Source organism: Lactuca saligna, chromosome 2, assembly GCF_052625555.1.
Source record: "Lactuca saligna cultivar CGN05327 chromosome 2, ASM5262555v1, whole genome shotgun sequence".
In the NCBI taxonomy this organism is placed as follows: Eukaryota; Viridiplantae; Streptophyta; class Magnoliopsida; order Asterales; family Asteraceae; genus Lactuca; species Lactuca saligna.
This window is the reverse complement of record NC_136418.1, coordinates 126,185,526-126,204,591: the sequence shown is the minus strand read 5'-3', so window position 1 is coordinate 126,204,591 and position 19,066 is coordinate 126,185,526. Positions and strand designations below refer to the sequence as shown.

Here is a 19,066-nt window from a genome sequence, read left to right as displayed (position 1 = left end):
CCAACCTTCAAAGACCGTAAACTCTGTTCTTGAGTTTACGGTCGTAAACTCACCAAGTCTTCAGAAACCGTAAACTCTTGTTCACGGCCGTAAACACCTTTTTGGTGGTACTTTTGGCTGAAAACCCATTTCTTCGATTCAAGCAAGTCTTGGTAACATTCCTCAACCAAATTCAAGTGTTTTCTGACACTTTATTTATTGAAATTGCTAATTTAGATACATATACGTACTTATTTAACAATAGGATTTCGTTAAGTGTCACGTGCAATAACTCGAGGATTTTCATTTCATTCAACGGTTTCACGCACCAACTGTGAGTTCATACCCCTACATTTTCCCCTATTTTAAAGGTTTTTAGGGGGGGGGGGAATACAAGCTAAACATAAATGTTTTTCTTATATGCTAAACATAAATGTTTCCAGGAATATACATAAAACTTATGAAAATTTCATACTTAACTTCCCTTTTGTACTATGTTGAGCATAAGGAACATTTTCACTAAAATTGCATAGTTTTTACGGATACGCTATTCACTACATTATACATGCAAACCAACAAGGATGATTTTATCATTGGTTTTGCTCATAAAAAGGTTTTCATCGAAAACTATTATGATTACCTAGCAATTATAGATATTGAGCTTGCTTTAGTTGTCAATAAGCCTTTGAAAGTTCCTCATTCTCTGTTGAAAGGGAAGATTAATATTGACATGTATGAAGATGGGTAAATACATCAACCACTTAGAGTTGTATTTCGTGGGAAGAACAAGAATGGGAGGCTGACAAAACTATTGTTTCAAGTTAGTGATTTAGAGAGTTATACGAATGCTCAGTATACAAATCTCCTTGTTCGCATCAACAACTTCAAGAAGAATAAAGTTGAAGACAAGGCATAGATTCGAAAGACGATTTTGTGGTATATGGAGGTTCGTAATGTACTTCTACATACTTTAAAGCTTATGGTGTAATTTCTACTACTCTTACTTAGGGGGAGATTGTAGGGGTCAAAAGGTAGAAAGTGAGGAGTCGAAATACATAGTGTCTGTAAGGGTTCGAAATCCAAATGGTTTCGAATCTATATGTATTTACAAGGCACATTTTGAATTCAAATCTAGAATGTATAGTCCTTGTATTTTTGTTGTGTCTGTAACACCCTATAAATAGGGTAAGTATTAAAGTCAAGAGTAACTTTTGTGCTCTTCAAGTTTGTAAATGCTCTCAACTTCTTGTACTCTTTACAGACTAATACGAGCCAATCAGATCTTATTTACGAGATGTGTTCTTCCTATTTTCTTTGATTGATTACATATACGTTACTCAGTTATAACTCACATCAAGAGAGCTCCCATAACATTGCTTTGTAACCCAAGTTTTGAGTTATTTTCTTGAGTTATAATAAGAATCTATTTTGTTCATTTGTTAAATACCAATTATATCTTACAATTCATATCAGAGTGCTAACGATAAATGGATTGGGAAGATAGTAGTTCGGATAAAGATGGAATAATGGAAAAGGCGAGACAATCACCACTGAGGGTTCATCTATATCGTTCTAGGTTCCCATGCTCAACTCGACAAACTACATTGTATGGGCGATACACATGAGAGTGATCCTGAATGTACACCAAGTCTAGGATGCCATTGATCCAACGGACCCTAAGACTAACAACATTGTAATTACAGTTCTGTTTCAAGTAATTCCTAAAAATCTCATATTGCAAGTTGGAGCGATGGAGATTACAATGGAAATATGGTAAGCCATTAAAACACATCATGTTGGGGAAGACATGGTGAAAGAAGCACGAGTCCAAACCATAATGAATGACTTAGACAAACTGAAGATGAAAGAAACAAGTACCATCGATGACTTTGCAAGCCAATTATATATCATATCATCAAAATCGGCTTCACTTGGAAAAACTCTAAGTGAGACTAAGCTAGTCAAGAAACTTCTCACAAGCCTACCAAAAAATATATTCACATCATAGCATCGATTGAGCAGTTCCTTGATCTTAAGACTGTGGGATTTGAGGACGTGGCGGGATGCTTGAAGGCATATGAATAACGGATCCGAGAATCGAAACCCATAAGTAGACAGAGTAAACTTATGTTTACTAAAGCTTATTCCTTTAATCGAAACTTAGAATCAAGAGGAGGAGGGAGAGGAGGTCGTGGATGTGGAAGAGGATGTGGAGGTCCTCACAATAACTCGTACCAGTAATGAAAAAAGGCCACACCTTCAAGCAACGAGGAGGAGGGAGAGGAGGTCGTGGAGGTGGAAGAGGATGTGGAGGTCCTCACAATAACTCGTACCAGTAATGAAAAAAGGCCACACCTTCAAGCAACGAGGAATCATCCGATAAAACGAAGGTTAAACCCAAGGATAGATCTAAAGTCCAGTGTTATTGGTGCAATAAGTTTGGAAATTTTGCTTCTCAAAGCCCTAACTGAAAGAACAAGCAAAAAAAAAGCTAATCTTACCAAGACAAAAGATCATGAGTGACACTTGTTCATGGTTATAACCCTATACGAGAAGGTGTTCATGCATAAGAAAGGCGTGATTCCAACTCGCTACAAGTCAAGTGATGATAGCAAGAACACATGGTATTTAGATAATGGTGCAAGTAACCATATGACAAGCAATCTCTCCTTCTTTACTGAGATAAACAAACGAATAGGAGGTTAAGTAAAATTTGGAGATGATTCATGTGTCGAGATTATGGGAAAAGGTTCCATTCTTTTTGAAAAGTTAGTGGCAAAGAAAAGCTACTAACAAACGTGTTTTACATTCTAAGCCTCAAAGCAAACATAATTAGTTTGGGTCAAGCAACAGAGATAGGATGTGAGGTCTCAATGGAAGGAGAGTATATTTTTATTCTAATTGAGGACTACTCATGATACATGTGGTGTTTCTTAATGAAAGAAAAAGGTGATGCAATAAAATACTTCAAAACATTCAAAGCAAGAGTGAAAACGGAAAGCGGGAAAACTATGCATGTATTCTGAATGGATAGAGGCGGTGAGTTCATGTCACATGATTTTTAACAAGTTTTGTGAAGATCATGGAATGTTGAGGCACCTTGCAGCTCCATACACACTATAGCAATATGGCATGGTTGAAAGAAAAAATTGTACCCTTCTTGGGATGACTAGAAGTATGTTAAAAGGAAAACAAGTTTTAGGGTGAAGTTGTACATCATGCAGCTTACATTATAAATAGAATACCAACCAAATCGGTGAAAGAGATGATGCCATATGAAGCTTACCACAATCGATAGCCAAATATTGGACATCTACGAGTTTTTGGATGTGTAAATTACTCGAAGGCTATAGGACCTCATATGAAGAAACTTGATGATCGTTCAACAAAAACAATACATTTTGGAACAGAACTCGAAACCAAAGGACATCAACTCTATGATCCATTGAAACAGAAGATTATAGTGTCAATAGATGTTGTTTTTTAGGAACAAAAGGGGTGGAATTCGATAGCCAAATATTCTACACATAATCCTAAGGTGTGTAAAAGGAAATCTCATATGTAGTTGGCATTACAAGTCGATATATGCAAGAACCATAGAAGTCTCACATGGCAGCCATCAAACAAATCCTAAGGTATGTAAAAGGAACTCTTGGATATGGGGTACGTTACACTCGAGGAGGATCTATCAACATTGTTGGTTATAGTAATAGCAGTCACAAAATTGATGAAGATGATGGAAGAAGTACAAATGGTATTATTTTTTATCTGAACAAGTCACCAATTACGTCGTGCTCACAAAAACTATAAATCGTTGCACTATCTACATGTGAAGATGAGTACATGGTTGTAAGTGTAGCAAGTTGTCAAGCTATATGTCTTCGTGATCTTGTAATTGAGATAACTGGTGAGAAGATACAAGAGGTGGTATTAAGAATTGACAACACTTCTGCAATAGCGTTAATCAAGAATCTAGTTTTTTATGGTCGAAGTAAGCACATCAAGTCTCGGTTTCACTACATACATGAGAGGCTAGATGAAAAGGAAATCATGGTGGAGCACATCAACGAAAAATAGCAAAGATCTAACATTCTAACAAAAGCACTTGCATAAAATTGAGTTAACTAAAATGTGCAAGTTGTTTGGATTGGAAGGCCTCTCAAATCAGAAATTATGGGGGTAAATATTATGTAATTTCCTGATTTACCTGTATGCACCTGTCAGTGTATAAAAGGCAATTAGAAATCCTAGTTCGAATAGGATACTAGGAATTATGGTAAGGATCCAGTTTCATTTGAATCTAAGTTATCTTGGTGAGCAAGGATTATGATCTCTCTCTCTCTCTCTCTCTCTCTCTCTCTCTTTATATATATATATATATATATATATATATATATATATATATATATATATATAAGTAAGTTCAAATAAAAATAGTAAATAGTGTGAGAACGTAAAAACACTATATTTATGGTTTTTTTTTTTTTTTTTTTTTTTTTTTTTTTTTTTTTTTTTTTTTTTTTTTTGAAACGGAAAATCTAACCTACTTCTAAACTACACCTTAAATCCACCTATGTCCACGACGGGACTTGAACCCTCAACCTCAAGGAGGGAGAGCAACACCGGATACCGCTGGGCTACAAGCCCTTTGGATATTAACGTTTGATTAGTCATATAATCGTTACAATGCTATTATTCTATTATAAACTTATGTATGTGCATTTTTGTAGTGAATTCTAAATTTAATTTTAATCTGTGACTATTCATTTATTCATTGCTGAAAAATAACATAAAGCTGTTGATACAAAAATTCATTGCTGAATAATAACATAAAAATAGTGTTTTTACGTTCTCACACTATTTATTGTTTTTATTTGAATTATCCTCTCTCTCTCTCTGTCTCTCTCTCTCTCTCTCTCTCTCTCTATATATATATATATATATATATATATATATATATATATATATATATAGAGAGAGAGAGAGAGAGAGAGAGAGTTAAGATAAAATAAGAAGAAAAATTTTGGTAGGAATGTAAAAAGTTTTTTTCTACATATTTTTTTAGCAAACAAATAAAAATGAATCATTACACGATTCAAAAGTAAGATGACTCACAAAAAAAAAAAAAAAAAAAAACCTCCATGATTCATTTTTAAGTAAATTAAGAAAAAAAATTCAATTTTAAGACAATTTTAATGAATAACAATAAAATCATTATATAAATTAATCATCGAGAATTTTTTTTTTTTTTTTAAATTTTCATTATGAATAATGTTATTTTTTATTCATCTAGTGATTCATTTGTTTTTTTAATCAAAAATATATATAGAAAAAAAAACTTCTTACCGTATATATATATATATATATATATATATATATATATATATATATATATATATATATATATATATATATATATATATATATATCGATTTAGGTTCATTTGAGATCATTCTAATTTTATGAGACCGTAAGACCAAATCTAAAAATAATTTTAAAATGCTAAATTTTCATTATGAATAATGTTATTTTTTATTCATCTAGTGATTCATTTGTTTTTTTAATCAAAAAAATATATAGAATTTTTTTTTTAGCGTATATATATATATATATATATATATATATATATATATATATATATATATATATATATATATATATATATATATATATATATATATATATATCGATTTAGGTTCATTTGAGATCATTTTAATTTTATGAGACCGTGAGACCAAATCTAAAAATAATTTTAAAATGCAAAATAAATGGAAAAATCCAAAAATTCTTTTTTTAAATATTATTTTCGGAACTTGAATTAACTAAAAAAAATATAAAAAAATTCCATTTTAAAATAAGTGACTGACATATTCTAAAAAATAATTTTAAAATGCAGAATAAATGGAAAAATCTTAAATTTTTTTTTTTAAGTATTAGTTTCGGAACTTGAACTAACTAAAAATAAATTTAAAAATTAAAAAAATAAAATAAAATAAATTCCATTTTTTTTTTTGAAAAATACGTGAAATATTCTAATAGAATATTACACTGATATATTCTAAAAAATAATTTTAAAATGCAAAATAAATGGAAAAATCCAAAAATTCTTTTTTTTAAATATTATTTTTGGAACTTGAATTAACTAAAAAAAAATAAAAAAATAAAAAAATACGTTTCACGGTCTCACAAAATTAGAGCGTCTCACATGAACTCAATCCTATGTGTGTGTGTGTGTGTGTATATATATATATATATATATATGGGATAGGTAATATACATTATAGCCCCACCTAAGTTTAGGTACTAAACCTCTAAAATATGTCGTTTTAACATGCTGAATATACCCGGTTTGGTTTCACTTGGTAAATATATCATTCTCGATAACATTTCTTTCTTTCATTATCGTTTTATCATCTCCGTTTTCTTTCATCAATTATCGTTCATTACTTCATCCAAGTGAACATTACTAAACCCTAAACCTAAACCTAAACCCTAAATTTAAACCCTAAACACTAAAGCTAAACCCTAAACCCTAAATCTAAACACTAAACCCTAACCCTAAACCCTAAACCCTAAACCCTAAACATAAACCTAAACCCTAAACCCTAAACCCTAAACATAAACCTAAACCCTAAACCCTAAACTCTAAACCCTAAACCCTAAACCCTATTGTGTCGATCTTGAATTTACATCTTGAAGTATTAATCGTGAATCCATTAACCGTAATCTTTATATAGTAAAACAATGTATTTTCAAGAGGTTTAATACCTAAGCTTAGGTGGGGCTGTAATGTATATTCCATTTTCCCATATATATATATATATATATATATATATATATATATATATATATATATATATATATATATATATATATATATATATATATATATATATCATTATTATATATAAAAGCCCTTTTATTTTGGTGCCTTCTACAAGAAAGTAATAGGGTTCAATAAACTCCACGTAGCCAACTCCTGGAACGACGCAACATACCAAAATGTTGCTTACATCTTTTGACATGTCAATTACAATTTCCTGATCGTCGCTTCCGCTTGCCCTAGAACGACGCAACATTCTCCGTCTCTCCAAACACACGAAGCCAGTTCCTCTCTAACAAAAAGTCGACCATATCTTCCAGAAAACGAAAATCACTGATTGTGCGATCACCAAATAAGCCACTCCTGCATTTGCTTTACTTAATGAATCGAAGAAGAACGACAAATCTATGATCTCCTTCTTACTGGTATGTTATCTACAAGAACCCTAATTTGATTTAAAGTTTTCTTACTTGTTACCGTTAATCCAATTGATATTTTTTCTTGCCCCTATTAAATCTATTCAAAATTATCCCTGATCCTCCTATCTTGGAAATGCAATTTCGTGCATTGGCATAATTAAGTTGAAGCAAAAAGACCGGTTATTGTGTTCTTTTGGTCCGTTGTTGTTTGGGTTATTTTCACATTGAAATAAAGCTATCACATATAGATTATATGCCTTTTGTGCAAATAAATGATTGACAAAGTATTATCCTCTTGAACTCAATGTTGTTTCCACCGCTACACCTGTCGGGGCACCTTTTTTTTTTTTTTTTTTTTTTTTTATTTACCTTCGCTGGCATACAACCTCTCCTCATCTTCCATAATGAAATTGACCCACCCCGATGTACCAACGATCCCCCATTGATTTACTTCTTACAGATCTTCATCGAGGGTTCAAGAGACGACTTCTCACCTTTTTCCCATCATGTTTGGGTTACCTATCTCATCCCTCTCCAAGCCACCGCTTCCTCTAATTCATATTATTAGTTTTTTTTCTTCCTTTATGATGATGTTAAAAAAAATAGCAGAGCTCTCATATTACATGGATTTTTTCTTAATCTAATCATCACACCTTCACCTTTTGTTTCTTCTTTTTGGGTTCCTCTATCTCTCTACTATAGGAAACCAATAGATATGGTCAATTTCATCCTGTTATCACATAGCATTTTTTTTGTATCTTTTATAACTCTTTATGATAATAATTTGGTCGGGCATTGGCAGGAATCACGCATTAATCTTGTGAATCTTTTGTACTCCACTTATTTGTCAAAATGTTTCTGTTAACCAAATCATCACTAACAATTTTTCTTGAATGGTTACCTTTGATTAGTATTTTTTCCTTCATATATTTTCTAAACACGTCAACTCAAATTATCTTTTCGTATCAATCGGGTTTAGTTGTTCAAATAACATTTTTTATGAATATGATCTTCTAAATTTTACCTAACTGATTACAATTCGATATAGATAGGAGGTATTTTGATAATCCAGTTGAAGTTAGTGCTAGCTGCTTCATGCATTGCTTAATATATATTATTCCATTTGTACATTTATGAATTTCACACATTCAATAAAATGCACAAGAGGTAAATGTTCATCATCATTGGTTCTTGGGGTGAAATATTAGATTATAAAGAACACATCTAATCATGAATTGGTGATCTAAAATGCAGGAACTGATATATTAGTTGGAGATCCATTACGGAGAATTGGGGTATGTTTTGTCATTGAAAATCTGGTTTTTTTTTTTTTTTTTTTTTTGGTATTAAATATTATGGTAGATTAAGTATGTCATATTCAAATGATTTATTATTGTTTACTACATCTATTTGACGATAAAGTGATGAAAGTAGGTTGTGATTCAATTCATTTCGGATTTTATATTTTATTTTGCTGTTTTTTGGTGGTTAAATTGATTATAAATGTCCTCAGCCCATCATTTTTTTATATTTCCAAATTGTGTGAATATGCTGCTAAATGTCTATTTTGTAGCCCGAAAGTTAGTTAGCACATTCTTTTTGTATAATCTCAAATTTTAAATCAATTTACTTTCATTTTTTTTTTCTTATTCATGTATAGTTCATTGAAAATTCATCAATTTATCGCATTGTAGTTTTACATTTTTTGGTTATTAGCACAATATACTTTATACAACTGTAAAAAAACCGAAATTACCTTTCATGGACCGTGCTTAGCACGGGCCTCAAATATTTCTAGTGTATATATATATATATATGGGCTATGTATAATCTTTGTAGGTTGATTAAGAGAGCTCCCGTAACATTGTTTTGTAGCCTAAGTTTTGAATTATTTTCTTGAGTTGTAATAAGAAGTTGTTTTCGTTCATCTATTAAATACCAATTTTGTCTTACAATAAAATTGATCATTATATTCAACCTTCACGTGTGATTGACTCCAAAAAATAGAATAAATCATTCAAATATCTATTTCTTATAAATAAACAGAAAGCAAAGAATGATAATTTATAATAATAAATTTAAATTAAATAAGATCTATTGTTAAATAGATTGCATATAAACGTATGTTTATTTCGTTCAAGATGCATGTTATATGATTTGCAAATTGTTTTTTTTTTTTTAATTTTTTTTTTAATTTTTTTTTTAATATTGTAGTCTAAAAAGATTTACAAAATATAAAGAAATAGATATCATTAAATCTTAAAATATTATATAAGAAAAATTAATTTGTCTATTTTTAAAAATAAAATAGATTTAAATTAAAGATTTAAAAAAATTAACAAGATTAATACTATTGAAGATTATATTAGTAAAAGTATTTCTTGATTATAATATATATCATTCCATGGAAGGAAAGAAAAAAATAACACCATATGAAAATCAACACGGACGAGCAATATTGTATTTCATTCCTTGATGACAACAATATGATTTTTTTTTTTTTTTTTTTTTTTTTTTTTTTTTTTTTTCATTCCTCCTTGATGACAACCAAATATGATTATTATTTTATTTTTTTTTCATTCCTCCTTGATGCTTCGTTACATTCTGATTCCCATTAATTTCTACGTACCAAATGTTAATTACGTAATCATTCTTCTTAATTAATGAATGTTTTTTTTTCACATGTCAATATCTCATGAATTTTGACATTTGTTATTTTGTGGTATTTTTGAAATAAATATTATGCACTTATCAATTTATCAATTTTTGATTTGTTTCAATTTTTGAAATTAAAATCATACTTATATATATAATAATAATAAGTATTAAATATCATATATATTATATTAAATTGCAATAAATATGTTTTTTACTTTTTTATTTTAAAGTTGTACATTAAAAAATATTTTATGTTTATATTTGAATTTAATGTTCAATCTTTTTTTTAAATCAATCTGTGTAATACATGAGTCTCACACCTCGTTTATATTATCATTTTCAATCAAACAAATGAAAAATAATATTATAGATTGTTTTCATAGATTTAAAAAGGAAAAGTTCTTCCCATAATATATTAAAAAATGATAGAGCAAGATTAGCAACGTTAACAAATCAAAATCATCCATATCTCTGCTACCATCAAGAGCCTGACTACATATTCAAACTAACATAAGAATTCATGTTTAAAAATCTCATAAAACTGATCATCACCATTGTTGTTCAGCAGAAGAACATCGAATTGGATACCTTATGGTGAAGCTTAGCTAACTGGGTGAAACCACCTGCATCACCACCATTGTGACTAGACGCAGTGTCTGACATGTCATCAAACTTCACAAACTGTGCCACCTGTCCTGCTGCCAAGTGGGCATAGCGAATCGGAGCAACTGGACACTCAATCAATTAAACATCATCAAATTCTTAATATTTAGGACTAATCAGTAAACACATGTATCGAAACGAATGTCTTTTTGTAGCATATTTACCTGCAGAGATAGCAGTTGTGCTCCTTTGGTAACTGCAACACCTAAAATCCCCAAATCAAACACTAATTTTGCCCTAATATTTTAAAAAGGTAAGTTAATTTTCATCAACTTACACATAGGATAGCGAATGAACAAGCTCTTGTAACTCATCAGCAGAAAACTCAATCTGATCTAGAAGCACATGGTAATGTGTGGGTCGTGTAGTCCCCTAAAAATCCAAAATATAATCGATTCAAAACATTTTTTTATTGAAAATCAATTCTACAAAATGCGTTAAAGTTCAAGACACTCACAATTTTTCCATTTTGAGCGCATAAATAGAAGTCGTTGTTCTTCGGATGACAGACTTTATTATCAACGATTGTCCCTGTAACACAAGAACACAAAAAAGATTTAATTTTTTGTTCTTCTAAATCATAATTTATAAGAATCGGCTAAATCGGCAACCTGGTGGGACATTGGCTTCTGAATTGGCTTGGAAGAACTTGGTGTGATGCCTCTTTTGTGCCACAATCACTAGAAACTTTGGATCCCATTGTTCATCCAAGAACTTACACGCTTCAATGATTTGATTAAGCTCGATGTTGAGTACTTGATTAAACTGCGATTCACTTACACCATCTCTGAATATAATTATGTTCTTCGGTTTCAATTTTGGAGTGCTTAAATAGAAGTCATCCAACAGCTCCCTAAAATCATATAAACATCCATCAATACATTTTAGCATTGAAGATTCAAATCCGTAAATGTTTATGAAATATGAATTAATTTTAACCTTATCATTCCTTCATCTTTATCATGTGAAATAGGCTTAAACAAACCATCGATCATCTCAACTCTTGCAGATTGTGCACGAACAGATGCTCTGTATCGCGAAATTTGTGGCCATTTCCTCGAGCTTACAACCTAAACATATACTTATATTCATTTTTATTTGATAAGGATTAAGAAAAAAAAATATTAATTATTACGTACAGCAGCAATTGAAGGAACATCTGCACGTCCAGGTGACCCATGAGAGACATCCATCCCAAAGATTATAGTGGGAGTCCGTGACACCAATGGTATAGCATTTGAAAACTCAATCGACAATAAAGAGTTTATTCCACCCATCTGAATTAAAATAAAAACAAAATATAAAACATGAATCGAGTTTTTTAAGATATTAAAAAAAAATCATGTTAATTTTGTTCATAAACAAGACCTTAGCGTTGATCTTCATAAGCATGTTTGTGACATACTGGTGATCGATCTTAATCGGGGCAATGCACTGTGTGACAATCCCAAGGTCTACAAGGCATTTTCGCTTCCATGGACCTGTGATTAATACAATTGACATCAGTCTCAACTCTAGTTCCAATATAATCATAACAAATACAGTAAACATTAAAAGACGAAGAAAAAAGGTAAAAACCATAGATGTCCGAATTTTTTCGTTCAGGGAGGATACATAGAATAAACGTAGGGGGGCTGGAAAGTCTTTGTCTTATAGTTTCAAACATCTTGTCTACACGAACATGAGCCGGACTACACCTAAATTGAGAATTCTCATGGATTACAGCAGATGGTGGATCAAGATCCTACAAGCATCACTCGAAAATTTTCATCTTTTTCATTTTACATATATCATCACAATAGATGTATTATATATGTGAGTGAACTCACAAGTCCTTTTGCTTGGGAACACCTTGGAAGATCTCTACGAAGGGTATTCATGTCACAACATGAAGAAAAGTTGACAATCGCCCAATGTGTGATCCTTGTTGGCTCAACAAATGTCTGAAACCATATGTTTAAATGTTAGATCAAGAAATTAAGTGACATTAGGAAAAGGCTAAAAAGTTTAAAATAAAAGAAAAAATGAAGAATGTGTGACCTTGTTGTTGAAACTCCATCTACCACCACAAGGAACCAAGTATCTTCCACTCCCAAGTTTTAACTACAACGAATACAAACCACACGTGCATGAATGTAATGTACAAAAAATTAATATAATTTTTAAGAAAAAAATGTTTACCTTTGGAGGATCCAGAACACGACCCTCAAGTTTAGTGAAAGTATTGCTGATTGTAATCCCAGTAGCATTAATAAGAGGATCGGCATCATAGTTACTTTGCTTTAGTTCCTTCAAAACGTTAATCACCATTTAGAATTCTTGATTTTCATAATTAATTGAGTAAGGTAAACAAAAGCTTACACCCATCAAGGCTCGCATTTGATCTTGAGGCTTTTGTCTTGATTTAACAAGTGAAGCTCTTTGAGAATTTGATAAGGGTTTGGTGTAGCATTGTAGAGATATCAATTCGCACAACTATAACCAACACAAAAAGATTTAGATAGTGGGTTTGGTTGATTAATTAATGTTAACAAAATTTAAAAAGATTTATTCACCTCTAATGGGATATACGTTGGGCTCTTTAGTTTTCCAACTACAAGACATGGATAATCTGCAGAGTATTCGAGATGTTTATGGTGATACTCAACAAAGTATTGATAGACTGTTATATTAATGGCCTCATCTCCGTGATTATTCTTTTTCAATGAAAACCTACAAAAGAAATATATTAAAAACAAATGAAAACATGAAACGACATGAACAAATAGTACCTACGTCTGTTCTCTGCATGTTTTTTCGCTCAACCCAATAATCTTATAATAGAGATTAGATGGGAAGGTCTTGATACGAAGGTTCTTCAACGTTCTTTTTGCCTTAATTATCACCCAAAAAAAATATATAAATTAGTAAAAGCTAGTAATAGATTTAAAACAAAAAAATTCGTTACCTTAAGCCAATCGATCTCCTTGATGCAACAAACATTTTGGTTTTCAAGAAGAAAGTCCACAACTTTCCCTGGTTTGACTATCATTGTAGTCGACACATCTATAAAAGAATCAAATCAATGTCGATTCATAATCAATTAATCCGTCACATCATTATAAATTTTAAAAATTAGCCAAAAAAAAGTTGAAATCTTTAGTGTTTTTTACCAATGTTCAAACTAAAACCAGATTGTGTGGCATGAAAACTGGAATGAAAACCCTTGCAACCCATAACACCACCTCCAATGTCTATGAAGTTTCTTCGATCGTTCTTAAAATAGCATTGTCTAACAAGAAGACAACCTCTGTGTATAATCCAAACAAAACATGATTAAGGTTTATTTAACATGAATAATACAAATACAAAATTATGTTTGCATGTGCATGGCTTACTGTTTTGCAGCATGTTGTCTCAAAAGAACATCGAAAATCCTCATAGCTTCAATGAATTGCTCAGAATCTTGACCTTTAAGTGCATTAACAATGGCTTGAATCGGGATCTTCGTGGCATAACTTAGTGTTACCTTATACGGTTTGGATTGAGGCAGACGCCTTGATCTCTTGGTTTCACCTCGTATAGTTCTATACAAACAACACATGTTAGCAACAAGATCCTTAAAAATATCAAAAATAGACAAAAACATTAAACATAATTGTATACCTATTTGAAGAGGCGTTCTCCAACACAACTATGAACTCGAGCTTAGTCCCTGGTAAAGCACCGACTGTAAAAAGTGTCTTTTCACCATCAAACGCGACCTCTTTACCACCCATTTCAGACTCATAAGTTTTATGGACCATATCTAGTAATCTTCTACCTATACCTTTTGATTCAACAGGATTTCCATCTTCATTGAAAAATGCAACCTGAAAGGCTTAAAATAGTTTCAGATCGAGTTTTCATCAGACTTCAAATTTGGTATTTGACATTCAGTTATATCATATATGACACTCAAAATTCAAAATTTGGCGTTTTAGAAGAGGACAAATCCATCCTTGATGATGGACATCAAAGAATCAACTTTTGACTTTAAAGCTTCAAATTAACCTAGTTTTCATTAAATTAAAACTTTTCATAAGGATTTCCATAGTTTATTATTGTTTATTGAATTGGTCAACTTATACGTAATTGCTAAACTTTAAACACAATCCTAATCAATTTTGACATTCAATAAACTTTATTGACACTCACGATTCAAAAATTGGACCTTTTGAAACAACATACAATCCAAAGTGAGAAACTTTTACAAGTCCAAGTCAAAGAATTCAGTTTTGACTTCAGCGATTGAAACCTTCGTTTCTTTGAACTTGAAATTTAACATAAACCGAGACGCCTCTTAATACTTCAAATGTTTAATAACAGAATATTTGCAAATTAGAAGCCAAAAGTGTTGAAGAGATACATTGTATTGATAGAAATGGTCATTAGTCCTGCTTAATTTCACATTGAAATGGTTGGTCAACAGAGAGATCCTTTGGCCTTTAGTGCCAATTTCACTCCTAGCCATTGGACGGCGGTTTGACTGATCGACTTTTGCCGGAGCAAAATTGAATGGAATCACAGGCGGAGGTGGTGGCAATGCTTCTGGTTTCGAGTGCTTCATTTTTGGTATTATAACCAAGAAAACACAAATGAAGTGTTTCTTCAATTAGGGTCCCAAAACCTTTGTGAAATCGATGTTTTTGAGAGAGGAGGTGTGGAAGATAGAATCAAGATCGAGAAGCTGTTACTGCAACTACCAGGGTAAAAAGCACTTTTTCGTTCTTCTTGTACGGGTGTTCGTACACTTCACGTCGATTTCGTGTTATTATCCACATCGTGATTTTTAAAATTTTTACCAAAACTTTTAGAATATTGGGGAATGTAAAAATAGTGTTTCTATAAACAGTTTATAAGTATTATTTAATAAATATATATATGCAGTCAGCAGTCTCTTGATGTGATTGTTGATAATGGCAAAGCTCTTAATCAGATTATAAGAGAATATTGATGTGTCTCATGGACCTATTACCTTATTCAGTATTCAACTTCTGTTGAAGAGAGGGAGGTTGTTATTTGTTTTGTCTCCACCAAAATTAGGAAACTAATCACTCATGTCGCTCCTTGAAAAAGCAAGAAAAACTATTTGCTCAATCCTTCTTCAATCTCGAATTTCAATTTAATTTATTGCAATCGTCACTACTCTCTCTTATATCTTCTATTAACTGCTCTGAAACTCCATGCCCTTTGCTACAAATTGTTGTTGCAACTATGAGTCTCCACATGTAAGTTTCTAAAATTTATTCACTATTATTATGTTTTTCATCTATTTGATTAATTTGAAGTTGATCTCTTTCATAGGATGCGGTGTGAAACTTGTGAATTCTCCATTCAAGTATTCAACCATTCATTGGTTTTTTTAATGTTTTTATTTGATTCAAGGAGCTAACGTCTTTCGGTTTGTAGTAATTGAATAACTATTTTTTTGGAACGGCTGAATATTATAAATACTAGCAATAAGCTAGCAAATTAAGGGGGTGTTTGTGAAAACCTTTTAAGGTTAAAAATTATTTGTATTGTAAAATGATTTTTTGGTTAGCGACTTTTTACAAAAGATTATCTTTAAGAAGTGTTCGTATTTGCTTTTAGAGTAAAAGTTAACTTTTCGTGTTAAAAAATCCTAAAAATCACAAAAAGATAAGATTTTATGACTTTTAAAACACTATATTTTCCTTCCATAAAAAATCATTTTAAATTATCTTTTTCAATATCCAAACATCTTTTGATTTTTTTTAATTTTTTGAAAAAACTAAAAGCCAAAAGTTGTTTTAAAAGCAATCTCAAACACCCTCTAAATGCCAACATGCATGGGACATTAACCCATTTGACTTTTAGTTTTCTAAATCTAATATAAAACCAATTAAAAGACAAATGAACGAATTATTCAAAAATCTTATTTTTACTAAAGTCTTCATCACCAAATACGAATTTTAATACGTCCAGTTAAATAGTTGTCATGCAAACTGCTTCCAAAGCCTATTTTTCTAACCCGAGACATTACACCCATAAACCCACTCAAAAACATCCACCAAGCTATAGTTACTTAAGTATAGAACCTCTCCAAATCCACCCATTTTTAATTTCCCAAAAAGCCAAACTTTCACAGCTACATCACATCCCAAAAAGAATATATTAGTGTATCTTCCAAATGATTATAACAAGAAATACATGTGATCGATTCAAGATTAATCCTTTTTGTCCAGAATAAACCTGGTAGGAATTGTATTCAAGAGAGCACACCAAATAAAGATATTCACCTTTAAAGAAAGGTATTACTCCATCTTGTTTGTGAATCATTAGTAGGAAGCAACATTTCATTTATATGTACTCAAGTGGAACCGGTGCCGCCACTAGGAGTGGTGTGGGTGTACGGTCGTACAGGGCCTCAAATCATAAGGGACTTCGGATTTGAGAACTTTTTTTAATATCATATTACAAAAAAATATTTAAAAGAAAATAACAATAATATGTTAATTAAAATATAATTTTATGTTACAAATCTCATTAGTGTTATTAAAATTAAAAATTATGGTTGTTAAATATGCTATCAATATCAGTTAGAAACTGACACGAATATATACATATTTACACTATGAAACCAAAGTCTAACTCAGATTTTGAAATTATTTGGTTATAAGGTCAAACTACGTATATGACAGGTGACAATTTTAGCTTTGAGAGATGCAACAAGAGTGAAGTTATTAGTTTAATTGGATATATTAATAATACTTTATAAAAAAGGTATAAGATCTTAATTTAATTTTTGCACAGGGCCTTCAAAATCTGAGGGTCAAGCCTAAGCGGAACTAACATAAAACTCTCTCAAAGTGTAATAACTAAATCCATTTATCACGAAAATGAGATGTAGAACATGTAACCAACAACTCAAGCGTATCTTCGAATCGTGACATCTCAACCCTACCACTCACTCACCTCTATTACCTCCAATTCTAACTGAGACCCTACTAATGATTCTCAGTAGGTTTTAAACGAATTGAACGAACACGAAATGAGGTTTATTCATGTTTGTTCGTTTAAGTTAGCTAAACAAATGAACGAACGTGAACGGATAAAAGAAGGTGTTTTCTTGTTCATGTTCATTAGTTTAATAAATTACATTGTTTATGTTCGTTCGTTTCGATCCATGAACATGCTAAACGAATATGAACATAAATGAACAAAGATAAATAAAAAATAAAAATAATAAAAACATAATTTAACATATATGAATATAAATAAACATGTAATATAGTAATGTAGTCAAACACAATTAAACATTTATGCAAATAAATGAACTTATATGAACAAATATAAACGAACGTAAACAAACAATATAAACGAACGTTCATGAATATAATAAAACGAACGAGACAATTGCTTATATTTGTTTGTTTAACTAAACGAACGAAATATTGTGTTGATGTTCATTCATTTATTAAATAAATGAACATAAACGAACTTCTCGCCGAACATTTCACGAACAGTTCTTTGAACGTTCGGTTCATTTACAACCTTCATTCTCGTTACAACAATTTTGATTCGTCTCCAAAAAATAGGTTTCTATACTTTTTTAAGGGCATCCCGCTGATCCAATTATCAATCTAAAACTAGGTCAACCCAACCATTACAAACTGTAACTTGGAAGTGTGAATGTTTAATAATACTTTTATTGTTCAAAATATTAAGTATGATGAAATCTTGGACTAAACTCTTGTTATTTTGTTTTTTCTTCCGTACCCAACAAACCCTCACTTAGCTATGTATCTCCTTAATAACTTTAACCCATAAATAGTTGGTATTATTCAAAAATATCATCGCAAATTTAAAACAATACTACACGGGGCTAACATCAAATCATTTTAGAAGTTAATAGACATCGTAATTAATAATACATTTGCAAACATGTATTTTTCAGAAGCTTAAATGTTTTATCCGTAACTATAGAATTGTTAATTTAAACCCATAGAAATTACGATTGTGAAATGTTAATACTATTCATAATGGCTAATGAAATATATACAAAAAAAAATTATTAATTTACAAAGATAAAAGCTTTTTCAATAAGTTTATCATTTTGATTTTAAATTAATATATACATGTTATAAATACCCAATTTACTTATAATTTTATTTTAAAATAAATACATACATACACTATTATGAATATCCATTGTACATGTATATTTAGATATTTGTTAAAATCACGAATTTGTATGATGTAATATAAAACATGAACATAAACACACATAATAACATGAACATCCAGAAAAACATTGATATATATTTGTTTAAAAAAAGGACAAACATAGCCTTATTTAAAAGAAAAAAAAGATAATAACAGTAGTGGTTTAACTCTTTATCTTATTTGGTATACGGATAAAATGGTCATTTTTAACATTTTTAACAACTCATAGTTAAATTGCTAAATAGATTCCATTTTCCTTTTAAGATCATTATACTTTTAAAGTATATTGCTATTTATTGCATTTAAGTATATAATT

The 19,066-nt window shown here is 30.7% G+C and overlaps 1 protein-coding gene across 1 annotated transcript; it reads right to left on the bottom strand.

Moving 5' to 3' along the window:
• Positions 1–10,440: 10,440 nt before the first annotated feature.
• On the bottom strand, positions 10,441–15,208 carry LOC145029060 (protein argonaute 4A-like). The gene is made up of 20 exons (XM_078977699.1): positions 14,930–15,208; positions 14,188–14,393; positions 13,920–14,108; positions 13,695–13,831; positions 13,490–13,587; positions 13,318–13,415; positions 13,098–13,254; positions 12,904–13,017; positions 12,724–12,831; positions 12,583–12,645; positions 12,372–12,485; positions 12,121–12,286; positions 11,911–12,023; positions 11,682–11,819; positions 11,482–11,612; positions 11,154–11,395; positions 11,000–11,073; positions 10,820–10,914; positions 10,707–10,738; positions 10,441–10,607 (listed from the first exon to the last, which is right to left on the bottom strand). The coding sequence occupies exons 1-20, from the start codon at positions 15,128–15,130 to the stop codon at positions 10,441–10,443; spliced, it is 2,643 nt and encodes an 880-aa protein (XP_078833825.1). The 5' UTR covers positions 15,131–15,208.
• Positions 15,209–19,066: the final 3,858 nt, after the last annotated feature.